The sequence below is a fragment of the Zea mays genome, chromosome 3, assembly GCF_902167145.1.
Source record: "Zea mays cultivar B73 chromosome 3, Zm-B73-REFERENCE-NAM-5.0, whole genome shotgun sequence".
NCBI lineage: Eukaryota > Viridiplantae > Streptophyta > Magnoliopsida > Poales > Poaceae > Zea > Zea mays.
The window spans coordinates 155,989,166-156,005,039 of NC_050098.1; the positions used below are offsets into that span (position 1 = coordinate 155,989,166).

At 49.9% G+C, this 15,874-nt stretch overlaps 2 protein-coding genes and 1 long non-coding RNA gene across 3 annotated transcripts; 2 read left to right on the forward strand and 1 right to left on the reverse strand.

Moving 5' to 3' along the window:
- Window positions 1-10,915: 10,915 nt before the first annotated feature.
- LOC103650787 (uncharacterized) lies at window positions 10,916-15,820 on the reverse strand. The gene is made up of 3 exons (XR_002268129.2): window positions 15,582-15,820; window positions 11,415-11,508; window positions 10,916-11,325 (listed from the first exon to the last, which is right to left on the reverse strand). It is a non-coding gene; the product is annotated as an uncharacterized lncRNA (long non-coding RNA).
- Window positions 12,025-14,397, forward strand: LOC103650786 (neurofilament heavy polypeptide). The gene is made up of 2 exons (NM_001351638.1): window positions 12,025-13,752; window positions 13,888-14,397. Exons 1-2 carry the CDS (start codon window positions 12,123-12,125, stop codon window positions 14,046-14,048), a joined length of 1,791 nt encoding a protein of 596 aa, NP_001338567.1. The 5' UTR covers window positions 12,025-12,122; the 3' UTR covers window positions 14,049-14,397.
- On the forward strand, window positions 14,745-15,331 carry LOC100276337 (uncharacterized). The gene has a single exon (NM_001363955.1). It carries the CDS (start codon window positions 14,865-14,867, stop codon window positions 15,015-15,017), a length of 153 nt encoding a protein of 50 aa, NP_001350884.1. The 5' UTR covers window positions 14,745-14,864; the 3' UTR covers window positions 15,018-15,331.
- Window positions 15,821-15,874: the final 54 nt, after the last annotated feature.

Below are 15,874 nucleotides of genomic sequence, written 5' to 3' on the forward strand. Positions count from 1 at the left end.
GACCCCCACTTTTGCCCAGACCAATGGGTGGAAGGGGCGGGCAGCCATGCAGACGGCATGCAACCGCGCCAGGTGGACGCGCTTCTCCGACTTCCGACACGCCAGCTTGGAAGCCCAGGCCCACGCGTCAAGCAACCGGCGCGCCAGTTGCTGCATGCAAGCAACCGCACCGCCACTTGCGCCACCGTCGCGCCTCTTCGGTTGCGGAGCCTATGCCGCGACTCGAGGCGACCCAGCAGCGCTAGCCTGGAGCGTTGGTCAAAGCGACCGAAAGTGGGCCAGCAGTGATGGTGGTGGCAGGCGGGCGGGCGCAGCAGTCACGTCGTCAGCCAGGCTCACGTCTCATCCTGGGGCAGCAAGAGAGCCTCCTCCCACGGCGTGAAGACGGGGCGCCCGTGACCCGTTCCTCGAATGAATCGCGCACGCGCAACGGCCGCCTCGCCAACCACTCGCCCCGCCGCATTAACTCCGCGGCGGGACACGCGGCGCCTCTGGCGGGAGAAGCGCGCGACGCTTCATCTTCGCCGTAATAACCGCGTCAAAAAAAAGGTACGCCACGTCGTTCGATTTCGTTTCCCTTTCCTTTTTCCTCTTTCTCTATCTCTTGCAACAGGGACCGGGAAAGGGGGATACCCCGAAAAGGATCCTTTTCCGCGAAGGAACCGGGCTCCGAGCCCCCCCTACTGATCAGGGGTTCGAAGACTGGCCCTCCGAAGGGTTCAACAGTCGCCTCAGATCGCGTGGGCCCGACACCCACTACTGGTCAGGGGTTCGAAGGCCAGCCCCCCGAAGGGCTCCATGGCCGCCTCAGGCTACTCGGGCTCCGCGCCCATTACTGATCAGGGGTTCGAAGGCTGGCCCCCGAAGGGTTCACAGTCGCCTCAGACACCGAGCGAGGGATGACCAGGGGTACGTTCGATACATAACCGAGGCTCGGGCTGCGCTCCCGAGGTACCCTAGGACATTTCCGAGACCAGCGGGAACGATCTTGTAACGGAATCCCATCGGAGGGAGGCATCGAGCCCTCGGACCCCGTCGCTAGGGGACCGGGTCCGGCAAATCACCCGCAGGTACTTTTGGGCGTGCCTCTGGGCCCCTAGCCGACCCCCAACGAACGGGGCACGGACGCCCACTCGGATTACCCGCTTGCAGCTCACCGGAGACACCATGTTCGGTGCCCATCGAGGGTAACATGGCGCACTCCCCCCCTCCTCCTTGCGGAAAGGCGACGTAGGGGCGTATGTAAAAAGTCGAGTCTGTCCCTGATCGTCCTCTCGCCCTGTGCAGAGGCTCGGGGGCTGCTCTCGCAAAAACCGGCTCCGGCCAAACCGTTGACAGCGTCAACATACCAGTCCGAGAGCTTGGGCCCCGACCGTGCACCCGGGCTACGGCCAGTTCGCATGAGGGAACGACCAGACCAGCCGAAGCATTACGCAAGCTATTAAGACCTCGAAGGAGTGTAACCACTCCTTCGAGGCCTCGGGGGCTACAACCGGCGGGTGCGCTCGCGCGCACCCACCGGAACAAAATGCAACCGAGAAAGGCTGGTCCCCTTGCAAAAAAGTGCGACGAAAGCCTCCAAGCGAGTGCTAACACTCCCTTCGAGGCTCGGGGGCTACTGTCGGGGACCATAATTAGGGGTACCCTCAAGACGCCTAATTCTCAGCTGGTAACCCCCATCAGCATAAAGCTACAAAGGCCTGATGGGTTTGATTAAGTCAGGGATCAGTCCACACGAGTGACTCGATCATGCTTCACCCGAGCCTAGCCTCGGCCAAGGGCAGCCGACCTCGAGAGACTTCCGTCTCGCCCGAGGCCCTCCTTTTTACGGCGGACACATCACCGGCTCGCCCGAGGCCTTGGCTTCGCTCAGAAGCAACCCTGACTAAATCGCCACACCGACTGACCGAGTTGCAGGAGCATTTAACGCAAAGAGTGAGTCAGACAGACAGTCAGGCCTTGCCAAAGGCGCCACGGCGAACTCCGCTCCGCCCGACCCCAGGGCTCGGACTCGGGATAAGACCCGGAAGACGGCGAACTCCGCTCCGCCCGACCCCAGGGCTCGGACTCGGGCTAAGACCCGGAAGACGGCGAACTCCGCTCCGCCCGACCCCAGGGCTCGGACTCGGGCTAAGACCCGGAAGACGGCGAACTCCGCTCCGCCCGACCCCAGGGCTCGGACTCGGGCTAAGACCCGGAAGACGGCGAACTCCGCTCCGCCCGACCCCAGGGCTCGGACTCGGGCTAAGACCCGGAAGACGGCGAACTCCGCTCCGCCCGACCCCAGGGCTCGGACTCGGGCTAAGACCCGGAAGACGACGAAACTCCGCCTCTCCCGACCCCAGGGCTCGGACTCCGCCCTGGCCTCGGCCAAACGACCTCCGCCTCGCCCGACCCTAGGGCTCGGACTCGGCCTCGGCAACAGAAGACAGACTCAACCTCGGCTTCGGAGGAGCCCCCACGTCACCCCGCCTAGGGCACAGACCCGCCACATCAACAGGAAGCGTCATCATCGTCCTACCCCGAATCGACTCGGGTCACGGAGAACAAGACCGACGTCCCATCCGGCCAGCTCCGCCGGATGGGCAATGATGGCGCTCCACAAGCTCTGTGACGACGGCGGCCCCCAGCTCTCTTACGGAAGCAGGGCGACGTCAGCAAGGACTCGACCGCTCCAACAGTTGTCCCTCCACCAGGCTCCGTCGCACCTCCGACAGCCACGACATCACGCCAGCAAGGTGCCAAGACCTCTCCGGCTGCCACATTGGCATGTACCTAGGGCGCTAGCTCTCTCTCCGCTAGACACGTAGCACTCTGCTACACCCCCCATTGTACACCTGGATCCTCTCCTTACGACTATAAAAGGGAGGACCAGGGCCTTCTTAGAGAAGGTTGGCCGCGCGGGACCGAGGACGGGACAGGCGCTCTCTTGGGGCCGCTCGCTTCCCTCACCCGCGTGGACGCTTGTAACCCCCCTACTGCAAGCGCACCTGACCTGGGCGCGGGACGAACACGAAGGCCGCGGGACTTCCACCTCTCTCACGCTCGACTCCGGCCACCTCGCCTCTCCCCCCTTCGCGCTCGCCCACGCGCTCGACCCATCTGGGCTGGGGCACGCAGCACACTCACTCGTCGGCTTTGGGACCCCCCTGTCTCGAAACGCCGACAACAGGGAAAATGAGACCGACGATGTGGAAGAAGAGGAGATTCGCCGGTTCTACACCCATCTTAACAAAGAAGACAAAGTGCTCTTGGTTAAGCTGTTAAGGAGGAATAAGGAACAAGGCGAGACGCTACTTAGGATGGAAGAGACTCTCATCAAAACAAACAACAGCCTAGAGTAGATGACCAAAGAACATGAGGAGCTAAAGTGCTCTCATGATGATTTGGTCCAATGGTATGATTTAGTTTTAATTGAGCAAAGAAATAATGATAATGATTTATCTTGTGTTGCTCAATTTAAAATGGAAAATGCCATGCTTGAGAGGCAAGTAGAGTTGCTAAATTTAGAGAAGCTTGCTCTAGGTGAAAAGTATGATATGTTGTCATATTCTCATAATAAATTAGTCGATGACCATATCATGCTTGATATTGCTCATGAGGTAGTAATTACTAGTTTAAATTCATGTGAACCTCATTCTTGCACAAGTACACATTTAGATAATATATCACCATGTGCTAATCCCTGTCGCTCAAAAGAAAGCGAATGTTTGAATGAGCAAAAAGTTGTAGGGTCAAAAAGAAAATTGCTTGGGAACAAGAAACAAAGACAATTAAGGAGAAGACGCCATGCTCGACCTCCTCAAGAGATCTACGAAAACGTGGTAAAGAAGCTTGAGGAAGGAGAAACCGCAGCAAGGGCCAAACTCCTTGAGAAAGATGTTCCTAAAGCAATAAGTGAAGCAATCAACATGAGACAAGGAAAAGGTAATGATTCAATCAGTCATGTTATTTGCACTGACCATCTCTCTATGTCCTCCAAGAACAAAAACGGAAAAGGAAAAAGGAGGTGCTTTAAGTGCAATAAGACAGGACACCTCATTACGTCGTGTCCATACAACTACAAGGATGAAGGGATGAGGAGGTGCTTTGGATGCAATGACAAGGACCATATGATCACTTCATGTCCGCTCATGAAGAATCAAGGACGTGCATCCTCCAAGATGACCTCCACTAAGAAAGAAGACAAACAGCGAGCGTCATGTCAAGTTAAGCAATGTTTTTGCTACATGTGTGGTGAGTATGGTCATCTATCCAAGGTATGTAAAAAGGGTAAGGTTCCTAAGCAAGTAAAATTATCTCAATCTTATTCGCTTAGGAGACCCAAACCATACACTTGTGCTAGATCAGTAATGAGATCACCTAGAACTAGCACAATTGCTATTTGGGTACCAAAGGATTTTTTGAATGATCGTTATGGACCCATCCCGAGATGGGTACCAAACTGTGCCAACTAGACCATGCAGATGCCTCGAGATGGACTAGAGACCATGGGAGAGCTTAAGATGGCTAATTCAAACTCTATGCTTAAGCTGTTAATCTTTACTGTCTATTTATTAACTCAAGGTTGGATTATTGTGCAATATTAATCCCATGTTCATCTCGAGTTAAATAAGTTGTAGAGATCCTTAATCAGTATTGGTGAATCAAGCAAAGGACTTTGATGAGAATCTGCAACTTGCTCTCCAAAGGACGGTACCCGTGTATCTTAAGTACATTATTGCCAATCATTATTGCTCGTAAGTTGGATTGTTGTGCTACCCATCCTTGGAGTAGTTGCTTTTGAGATTGCCTGTGTTGAATACCTTTCAATCAATGGTTCATGATTTCAAAGATCAAAATGATGCTTGCTTAATCATGACTGGGTGCTTTATAGGATATATCTCCTGAATCATTCAATGGGTAGTTTTTCATTTGATAAATCCACCATGATTAACTCTCCTGGTGTATGTGGATAAACATGTATCTTTTTTAAGTCATGCTATATGGTGTTTAATGATCAACCTAAGTGCAAGCAGGATAGTTGTTGTTTAGTCCATGTTCACATAATTACTTTGTATTAGCACTATGTGTATAACAAAACAAGAAGTCTATGTTATGCCTAAAATGCACCCTTTTGAGCTATGAGGTGAATGAGCAAAAGGAGCCCTCAATTGGTGACAACTGGTGCTCTCATGGCCATCCAGGTAAAAGGCAAAGGTCTGGAAAGTGGAACTAGGCAATTTCATTGAATATCTTGAAGTTCTATTGAGTGTGATCATAGCTATGTTCTTGCCTTTCAATTGGTAGTATCTTGGCTTAGGTGCCTTGTGCTTTAAAATGTTGTTTCCTTTGGTGTACCTAGGAAAATACTTCTTAATCATGGTGTGCTTAAACATTGTGTTTTATATGCATGATCTTGTTATTTATCAATTGGTCGTTTTTAATTGGTATATGTATTGCAATGATCATCATGTGTGAAGCGTGCCTAGGTTGCTTTTAAAATGTTATATATCTTGAGGCATGCATTATTTCCACTAGTCATAAGTTGTCATCTATTCAATTGGTATCTTTTTGTGATGCAATTGATATATTATGCATTGACTAAGGTATGTTGTGATCCCCTCTAGTTCTGAGGACGCTACAATGTGCAAGATGCAAGTCATTCGAATACTTGATGCACAACTTTAGGGGGAGCACACATAACTTGTGTCTTTTGAGACTAACTGTTTCTTGAGTGATCTTATATAGTCTCAAGGTGGAAAAGGGAAGATAAGCAAGAAATGGAGAAATCAGGACTTGGGTACCTCCACAAGTTGAGTAATTGGTATCTAAAGTTGTGAGTAATTGGTATCTAAAGTTGTGAGTAATTGTGTATTCAAAGATTGCTCATGCTCTATAATAGTTGGTGATCCTAAATGCTTATATTTAAATATCATGGAGCTATGACAGTGATGATCTTTCAATTAGTAGCCTTGGTAGTGTGCTTCAATTGGTATCTTTTGGTAATCACTAGAATAGAAGCTTCATCTTGTGCCACAATACTATCACTTGTTCTAAGTTTGGTGTCTTAGCAACAAGAAAAGGTCAGGATAAAGGATCAGGCACAAATGTGAAGGAGCTCCCTAGAGATAAAACTTTCAAGATAGAAATCTTAAATTGATGGCAAAAGGAACTCCGCCTACTTAGATGGAAAGTACACCATAACATGGTAAAGGTACAAAAGGAGGTATTGACCTTTTGCGTATTTGTATCTTAATTTTCCTCCAATGCTTGTGTTGCATATGTTTAATGTGTAAGGGGGAGTAATGTTAGTGTGTTGCATTTTACCTGCTTAATACCCTGCTGTCCCTTGACATCATCCTATGTTCTTGCTTGAATATGGTTTTGGTGTTTGATGTCAAAGGGGGAGAATTTGTGCATTAAAGCTTACCTCGACCTGAGAGGAAAGCTTATCTTAAGTGTGAAGAGGGTGAAGATTAATTTTTTGTGTACTGAAGGACTCAAAGGGGTTTCCTTGAGTTCCTTTGGTAACCTCGACCCGAGAGGAAAGCTTATCTTAAGTGTGAAGAGGGTGAAGATTAATTTTTTGTGTACTGAAGGACTCAAAGGGGTTTCCTTGAGTTCCTTTGATCTTAAGGAAGAATATGTTAGTTTTGTTGATAATACTTATCATATGCTTCTTGTTTTATTATATGGTGATAATGCAAAATTGTTGCTTCCGTTGATATGAATCAATTAGTATCTACTGTGTGAATCCTGTAATAGATATGTGAATCCTGTAATAGATATGTGAATCATGTAATAGATATTCATGTGGTTCTGGTGCTTTAAAATTATTTTAAAGTGGTATATTAATTGTGAATAGTGGTAGGTTGATATTCCTATGGTATATCCTCTTAATTGATTGGTGTTTAACTCTGATTCTGTGCATTTGTTTAATTATCGACAATGCATCCCACATGTGCTAAGGTGTAGTGATGCTTCGAATTAGCCTAAGTATGTGCAATTTGGCATTTAAGGCCAAAGTTAAGATTTTAATGTAAGCACATATTTAGGGGGAGCATTTTATAAACTTAAAGTTCAAAAGTTGTGCTTTGAATTTCATTCTTATGTAAGCTTTAATTGTGTTGCCATCAATCACCAAAAAGGGGGAGATTGAAAGCTCTCTTGTGGGTTTTGGTGTTTTGATGACAACCCAATTAAAGGACTAACAAGTATGTTAAGTGTTGAATAGGTGCTTCATGTAAAGCTAATATGGTTCAACACAAGTGAACAAGTGTGATGGTCCAAAGACTAAATTATTTATAGATAATGGACGTCAAAAGAAAGATGGACATTGCTTAAGTGAGACTCGGTGTGCATAACTCAGCGACAACCGATCAAGCCAAGGATGGAAGCAAGAAGAGCTTCGAGGTACCGAGTGCATGAGAGAAAGTCAAGGAGGCCAGGAACCCAAGGCCAGGGGTGAAGAAGAAGACTTGCGGAATCAAGGTTGATCAAGTTAAGAAGAGTTATGGTACATCAAGTAACACTACATATGGGCATGACTTACAACCAATGAGGTGTAAGTCATATGGCTCAAGACCAAGCTCAAGAAGTGAACAAGGTCACTGGAAGGAGAACCAATGTCAAAATCAGAACTGGAAGCAGCCCAAAAGAACTAAGTACACCTTGATCTTTAGTTCGGGTTGTTCCTATGTTTGGAGATATTCTATGTGACCTTTGCAGGATGTTGGAGCTCAGAAATGTCAATCTAGATCAAGTCAAGCTAACTTGATGAATTATGAGTCCAACATCAATCTCAATCATGCCAAATGCTAAAGAAGTAAAATTCAAAGAGAAGGCATGTTTCTAGACTTAGTACATTGGCTTTTGTGTACTAATGTATTTGTCTAAATGTTAGAAACAGAGAAAAAGAAGAAAAGAAAAGAGATGTGAAAGGCTTGGCTGAGTACAACCAAGACTCAGCTCAGTCTGGCACATCGGACTGTCCGGTGGTGCACCGGACAGTGTCCGGTGTGCCAGGCTGAACTCCGGTGAACAGGCCACTCTCGGGAAAGTCTGGCGGCGTACGGCTATAATTCACTGGACGGTCCGGTGGTGCACCGGACTGTCCGGTGAGTCAACGGTCGACTGTGCCAACGGTCGGCAGCGCAATCAGTGGGCGACGCGTGGCTCGAGCCAACGGTCAGTTGGCGCACCGGACTGTCCGGTGTGCACCGGACAGTGTCCGGTGAGCCAAGACGACCGTTGCTCCAACGGTCAGCTGAGCCAGATTTGGAAGGAGATCGGGCACCGGACAAGCTACAGGACCTGTCCGGTGCGCCACCCGACAGAAAGCAAATATTGCCTTCCAAAATGAATTCCAACGGCTCCTAGGCCCCTTGGGTCTATAAAAGGGATTCCTAGGCGCCTCCAACACACATACAAGTGCAGCCAACAATTGTATACATCACTCGGATCGATTCTCTCTCTCACTCTCGTGTATATCTCTCTAGTTTGTGTGAAGGCAAAGTTATAAGCCTTTAGAGAAGTGAAGAGGTGCTGCAAAGAGCTAGAGCAAAGTCTTGAGCGAATTGTTACTCTGCCGGAGTGCTGTCAAGAAGACTGTAAGCAGCCACGGTATTGTTGTAACCGAACTCAACATAGTGGAAGGCTCTATCTGTCATACTGATAGATCTGAGCAAACAGAGGAAGGAGTTGAAATAGACTCCAAGCCTGGTGTGGCTAACTCCAACGAGGACTAGGCAAGCATTTCAGGCTTGGCCGAACCTCGGGATAAATCCCTGCGTCTGTGTGCTCTGCTCTGGGCTGTGTGCTGATTCTCTGTCTTACCTACTGTTTATATCTGCACTTCAATACTCATTTGTGGTACAAGTTATATTTGAAGTGCAGGGCACTTTAAGACAAGATCTTCTATTTCGCTGCAACCTACTCAAAGGGTCCTTCATTCCACTGCGATCTAGCCTTCGAGTAGAGTAAGAATTTAAGTTTTAAAGTGATAATTATTATTCGCCTATTCACCCCCCCTCTAGGCGACATCTAGATCCTGTTCCCAGGCATAGGGAACTTTCACACTGTCTTCTCTCTCTCTTTTTTTCTTTCACTGTTGCCAATAGCCAAAACCGGCTGCCAGGAAGCACCGGCAGCTGGCCACTCCATTTTTTTTCTTCCTACCGCCCGTAGGAACAGGCCATTGTTCGGCCAACGGCTCTACACTGGTTCTTTTGGCCGCCCCTGTGTTCGGCAAAGTGGAACCCCGCGGGCTCTCCCGCTGGTAGGCGCGTCCCTTCGGGTGGGCGCGCCACCGTCGATCGGGCGCCGACGGTGGTCCCTGTGAAGGACGAGGTAAAATCTGGCTCACTGGGCCGTTTCTATGCCTCGCATTCCCGAGAATGGTGAGGGAAAACTCGGATCTAGTCCTCATTTACTCAAATCCCTTATTGTGAGTGAATGAATGTATGAGATGGATCTAATGTAATATTCGGGATCGAGTTATGAGTTGATATAACGTAGATCTGATACCTTGCGTTATTTCCTGTGATGATTTTCCGTACCTTTTCTAATTTGTTCTGTCATCTAGGCCGTGGATTCAAAAGATCCCGAGTCACTATGATCTCTGTTGACCTAGATTTAAAACTGGTTAGGGTTAGGTTATTAAACCCTAACCCTAAAACATCGTTCTGTTTTTACTATCTCGGATTTTCTAGGTTTGGCCGAGACTTGACCAAGTCTTTGATAGTGGCCAAAAATCCTAGATTTAGGGTTAGGTAAAGCCTAACCGAGAGATAAAAAATATTCTTTCTATTCTAACCTATCGGTTCTCGGGTGATGAACGATGATAAAAAATGAGTTCAATCACATTGATCTGAGACCTTTCTGTGATCTCATAAAACCGATTCGGATTAGGAGATCTAGGTTCTTAGGTGGTTTTGATACCATTGTTAGTATCTATATTGTCTAGGATCGATTCCTAAGTCCCTAGAATACTAATCTGTAACTGAAAGCAACCTCGATGACGAGTAGATCTAATCTACTGAGAGGAATTGGGAAACACACCTTATTGTTGCTGTTGCTATCTTCATACCGTTGCTCTGCAGAGAAGCAGCCGACATCGGGATCCGAGCCGCTATAGGTTATCGCGTTTCTAGACACTCCGACGACTAGGCGATGGGGCCTCTAGGGACTAGGGTTTTGGGGCGAGGTACTAGCGTTAGTCTTTCCTGCGACCCCTTAGTCCTATATATATAGTATCGTGTGTCTGGGGGCTCCAACCGAGGTTTGCGTGGGCCCTCCCGATCAAGGGCCCAATTAAAAGGAACGATAGTTGGGTTAAGCCCAATCCGGTCTCTATTGACCGGCTGTAGAGGACACACCCAACAACACCACCATTGCAAACTACTGTATTATCTCACGTGGAGAATCTGATCAGCAACTGGGTCAGAATTCAGAAGGGTGGCAGCCCGGGGTGTCCGAGGAACGGCGGGCAACAGTTGTGCAGCAAGCAGCAACAGTTAGGCATGTAAACCGAGAGCCCTTGGATCGATTAGTAGAAAAGACAGCTAAAGACCACATCAGTACTTGTTCGGTTATTTCTATTCTATATGAATTAGATGTAATTAAAAAATAGAAAGAATTCTTCAAATCCCGTTCAATACATATGTTCAATACATATGGATCGAGATTAAAATGAACATACACTAATTGATCAGAAGCTTGTCCTAATATATAAGACGTAACTTAACTATCCCTGGTTGGTTTAAAGATAAAAAAAATGTATTTAATTCTCTTTATTAATATTAGTATTACTACACTGATATATGTATGTATAGGGAGAACACATCTTATATTATAAAAGTAGAATAAAAAATGATTATGTCTTATATTATAGAAGAGAGGGCTAGACACTAGACAATATGTATAGAGAGCCATGTAGAAGAACTTGTCTCTTATACCTTTTTAGAGTCACCTCATGTACATGCCCTTACAAGAACCATAGCCCATCTGCCCATTAGGGTTGAAAATATTTCCTGCTAACACGATCCAAAGAAAAACTAGACGATAGGTGCTGAAAATCTTATGAGCATCTGATCGGACATTTGGACAGTTTTGTTCTGTCTACAGATGCTTGGAATGCTATTAGCTACAGTAGTTACATATGCAAGCTCACCAAGACCCCCAGCAAGCCGCCGACTCCGAGCCCAGGTCCCCAGGAACCAGGCCCACCGAGCGGCGGGCCCCAGCCTGCACGGCCTCCTCCAGGTGGGCCTCAACTTGGGCCTCCCGGTCCATGAGGACCCAATATTGACCGCCCACGAAGACAGGAACCCTCCACAGACACAGCTGCAACAAAAAGAATTTGAACGTATGGACTGATGTGATGCAGACAAGCAGTGCTAGCCTAGGCGGAGGATGATTTTTTTTTTATATACCTGACCGGCGATCAAGATTCAGGACTGGCAGCTGCGCATGCACCTGCCCGTTCAATGGCACCTCCATCTCATCTTCTGGTCTCTGCCTCAACAACTGTTCTTCAATTACTACTGCATTCTAGGGGAAGACTCTTGCGCTCTCTTAAGCTTGGTTCAGTACATGACTAATTGTGCCTCAGCTGTCGCCGGCATTGTGAATTTTTTAATCTACAAAAACATGGTGCTGTTGCATCGTTCCACACCCAACCAGCATTTGCAATTTTGTATTATCCAGGTCATCATAATAGTGGGGATAATGAAGCACCTGAATAGCTCCCTGCCTTCTGAGATCAACAAGGACAGCAACCCAAGCAAAAAAAAAAAAAAAGACGAAGCAAATTTTACAGCAACGATGCGCTGCAATTAGACAAGCTTGCACGCTTGTCTCGCAACCCCTTCCTTCAACATCAAAAAAACGACAACTTTTGTTTGGTTACGGTCTCCCTAAATTTGTCACGTCATGCATGCATGCATGCGTTTCCCTTTCCCCCACGAGACTTTGTCCATTCATGCATCCACGTGGCACATAGACCCCGCTTAATCTCCTCCGACTTTTCATTCCCTCAGATCCAAGAAGCCCGTATCGGTTCCTCGTCCTATCGTTGCATTTTTTTTCCATCTCCGCCGCTCTCTCTCTCTCTCCTCTCCTCTCCTCTCCTTTGAGCCACCATGGGCTGCGGTGGCTCCAAAGAAGCGGTGGCCACCGGCAACTCCGGCAGCAGCAGATGCAACCGATTCAAGAGGAAATCCAGCGTCGTCGACGCCACCCAGCCATCGTCCCGTGTGCTTCAGCCATCCCTCGACAATGCGTCCGCCGCCGCCGCTGCAAAGGCTAGTAACGGCGAGGTGACAAAGGACAAGGCAGCCACGTTGAAACAGAAAGCCGTCGAGGAGAAGAAAGAGGAAGCCGTCGCTGTGAAGAACAGCAAAGAAGCCGTCTCTGTGAAGGAGGGCAACGCGGCGTCGTCGAAGGCGAGTGCCATCCGGGAGGAGAAGCCGCAGGTCGAGACCAAGACGGATGAAGCAGCCGCCGTCACGGATGCCGCTAGCGAAGCGGCCGCCGCCGCCGTTGAAAAGGCGGGCAAAGAAGCGTTGGCCGGTAAGGCCGCCAGGGAGAAGGAAGGCGATGAGGTCGTCGTCGTCGTCAAGGACAAAGCGGTGATCGCCGGTCAGGGACTGAGGATAAAGCATTCGTCGAGGACAAAACAGTCGTCATCAACCGGCGGGGACGTGAATGCCATCACCGTCACCGCGGGGAAAGAAGAACACATCATCAGGAAGGACGACGTGGTCAAAATATCGACCACCGAGGCAGCCGTCGACAAGGGGAATAATGGCGGTGACGAACCTGACGGTACACCATACATGGCGGCGATCGAGGAGAACGACGACGAGGCTGCGTCGTCGACCGAGGACGTCGGCGACGCCGTCGAGGAGGAGGACAAGAAGGAGGTAGACGACGGCAGCGTCACGTTCCCGGTCTCCATGGTGGCAGAGGAGGACGGCAGCGTCACCTTCAAGGTACGAGTCAATGACGCCGAGGCCAAGGACGACGACGGGAGCGTTAAGTTCGCGACTGCCGCCGCCGGCGCCGCCCCCACGACCAGCAGCAACGTGGTTGCCGTGGTGGCCGAGGAGGATGGGAGCGTCACGTTCGCAGTGCCAGTTTCCCCTGTGATCAAGGACGACGACGAGAGCGTTACCTCCGCGGCTGCACCGGCAGCCAAGGTCCAGGACGTCGTGGGCGCCGTGGTGGCAGAGGACGATGGCAGTGTCACCTTGGCGAAACCGCTAGCCCCTGTGAGTGTGACCAAGGGTGGCCACAGCGTTTCCTTTGTGCCTGCCCGGCCTGCAACGACCAAGGACGACGACGACAGTGTTGCCTCCGCAGCTTCCCCGATGACCATGGACGACGAATTTGTCAGCTTACCGGTTGCACTGGAGGAGGAGGAGGAGGAAGAAGAAAATGAGCATTGGAAGGACAATGATGAGGCGGAAAATGAGCCTGCTGTTTCTGATGACGAGGAGGGCACGGCCGAAGCTGATGGCGCAACAGAAGCCGAAGAGGATGAGGAGGAGGCAGGGCAGTCCGAACCTTCTGAAGATAATGATGAGGTAGACGATGACGCGGACCTGCCCGATCCTACTGCTGTCGAGCAGCTGCTAACCAAAGCTGTCGAGGAGATCAAAGCGGAGGAGGAGAGGAGTGCGGCGGACACAGTTGGGGAGAACGTCTCCAGCAAAGAGCCAGACGAGGGGAAACCCATTGCACCTTCGAGACCGAGAGACGAGGACGGCGGTATGGCTGGGTTTTCTTCTTCTGTTTTGGCATGAACTCATGCATGGCAGTTGATCTGCTCTGGGCCAAAGCAACAAGTAGCCGCCTTCTGGCTGCTGGCTGCTGCCATCCTTAACCCATTCGTCCCGTGTGCAGGGGAACCGGATGGGAAAGAACCCATGGATTTGGAGGAGGAGGAGGCCAGAACCACCGAGGAGAAGACACCGGATGATCACCCAGGCATCCCAGCTGAGAAGAAGAGCGGCAGTGATGACAAGGATTCCGCTCTACCTGTAAGCGCGTCGTCGTCTTCTTGAGCCCAGAGAATAATTAAGGAGAACACGAACACCGATGGAAAGGCAGGCTGCTGCCGGTGGCCGCTCCAGTAGTAGTAGCCTCTAGTGCATCTTTGTTTTTTTTTTGAACATGTATGGCGTACGCGTCGTTGTCATGTCCAACACGCCCTGGTTCTTCAACATCGGTACGTACTGACCATGTGGTTTCGAAGTAGTTGGCAAGAGGTAGTTGTTGTTGACGAGTTTGTTGCGTTGTTGTTCGAAACCAAGGAGAGGCAGGTCGGCTTCAAAAGTCTATATGCAAATGCTAATAGGACACCAGTGCTATGAGCACACATGGTGCCAGCGCTGATCGCGGTACCAATACGCGATCAAATCAAATTCTAACACTTGGAAACGAAAGTGCAGGTCAGAAGAAGATGAATCTGAGCAGACGTGCCTGTAGCCTGATTGGGTGGTAGTGGCACTAGTTTGGTGCGGAGACCGACTGGTTGAGCGAGTCGTCTCATGTTCAACCAGCAGACGGACCAACTGCTGCAGGCTGCAGCACAGGAAAAGCGGACAGCGATGGCTCAACAACTAACCCCACACAGCCACAACACCCCCCCCCACCCCACCCCCCAAAAAAAAACAAAGAAGCCTGAAAGCACCCAGAAGATTCATATCAATCGGACATACCATGTCTACCAGAGAATAGAAAGACCTTCCTTCCATCCATCCCACAGTCAGTCGTTGACACAAAGAGAAATTCCACAGCCGGGGGGCAAGGCTTTAATTGCCCCCTCTCCCTCCCTCGCCTCCTTCACCATCCCACCGAGCTTTGCAACAGCTAGTAGCATGGGCAAGCTGTGCTGCAGCCAGGAAGACGACGAGCCGGCGTTCAACCTCCTGGGGCTGCTCGTCACCGTCGTCCTCGCCCTGCTCCTGCTCATGCTGTGCACGCCGCCCCGCCGCAGGCGCTGCGTCGCCTACTACCCCCGTTACTGCTAGGACAGGACGGACGCGGTGGCGGTGGCACACGCCGTCGAGCTTCAGCCTTCTTCGAGGTAGGGAGGAAAGGATCAATCTTCTGCTCTGCTCTGCGATGGGCGCCGAGGTAGGCATCAGACGTGGAGTTCAATTCGAGTCCGAGTTGTGGAGTATACAATAAATCATGCTGGATTGTTTGTTTGTATGTAAAAGCGTTCTGTTATTATTGGTAAATCAATGTGACTACTGCATAAGGCTGGTCGGTCTGTAACCTGATCCGAGAGTCTGTCTGTTGGTAAAAAATTAATTGACTACTGGAATTTGTTGACTTGGTATCTGAAAGATTTTATTTTTATTTGTGTGTGAAGTTTTCAAGGGACGAGTGGTTCATGAATTGCATTGATCGGTCCGTGATACACCTTCTTTTTATTAGGCTCAGTCGATCTGTGCTACTTTAGCATGATTCGATGATACAAAAGATTCAAAAGCTACTTTTTATTATGTGTGGCGATGAACAGTAGCAGTTGCAAAATAAAAGTAGTTCAAGTTCATAAGGAAGCGGGCAAACGTAGCAGCATCGATCACCTGGACCTGGGACACCGATGGTCCGCGACCTCGCGCTCCGATCTAGTCCCCGTATCCATCCCTCCTCCTCCTCCTCATGATCCGCGGCAACCCAGGCGACTCCTTTCTTCCTCCTTGTCGACCCTGTCCTCCCCTTCTCTGGCGTGGTAGCGCCGTGGCGCAGCGGCCCGGAACACGGCTGGGAAGGGGCTGTAGAGGACTACGAGGAGGAACGGGAGCCCACTCGCCGCGAAGGGGCCGGGGGGGGGGGGGGGGGGGGGGGGGGGGGGGGGCGGGGTTGCCGTCGCCGGAGG

Bases quoted from the DNA above. Each gene is read 5' to 3' on its own strand.
- LOC100276337 (NM_001363955.1), top strand. From the start codon at position 14,865: ATGGGCAAGCTGTGCTGCAGCCAGGAAGACGACGAGCCGGCGTTCAAC.
- LOC103650786 (NM_001351638.1), top strand. From the start codon at position 12,123: ATGGGCTGCGGTGGCTCCAAAGAAGCGGTGGCCACCGGCAACTCCGGC. The intron at 13,753-13,887 runs GTATGGCTGGGT...TCCCGTGTGCAG, and splicing joins ACCGAGAGACGAGGACGGCG to GGGAACCGGATGGGAAAGAA.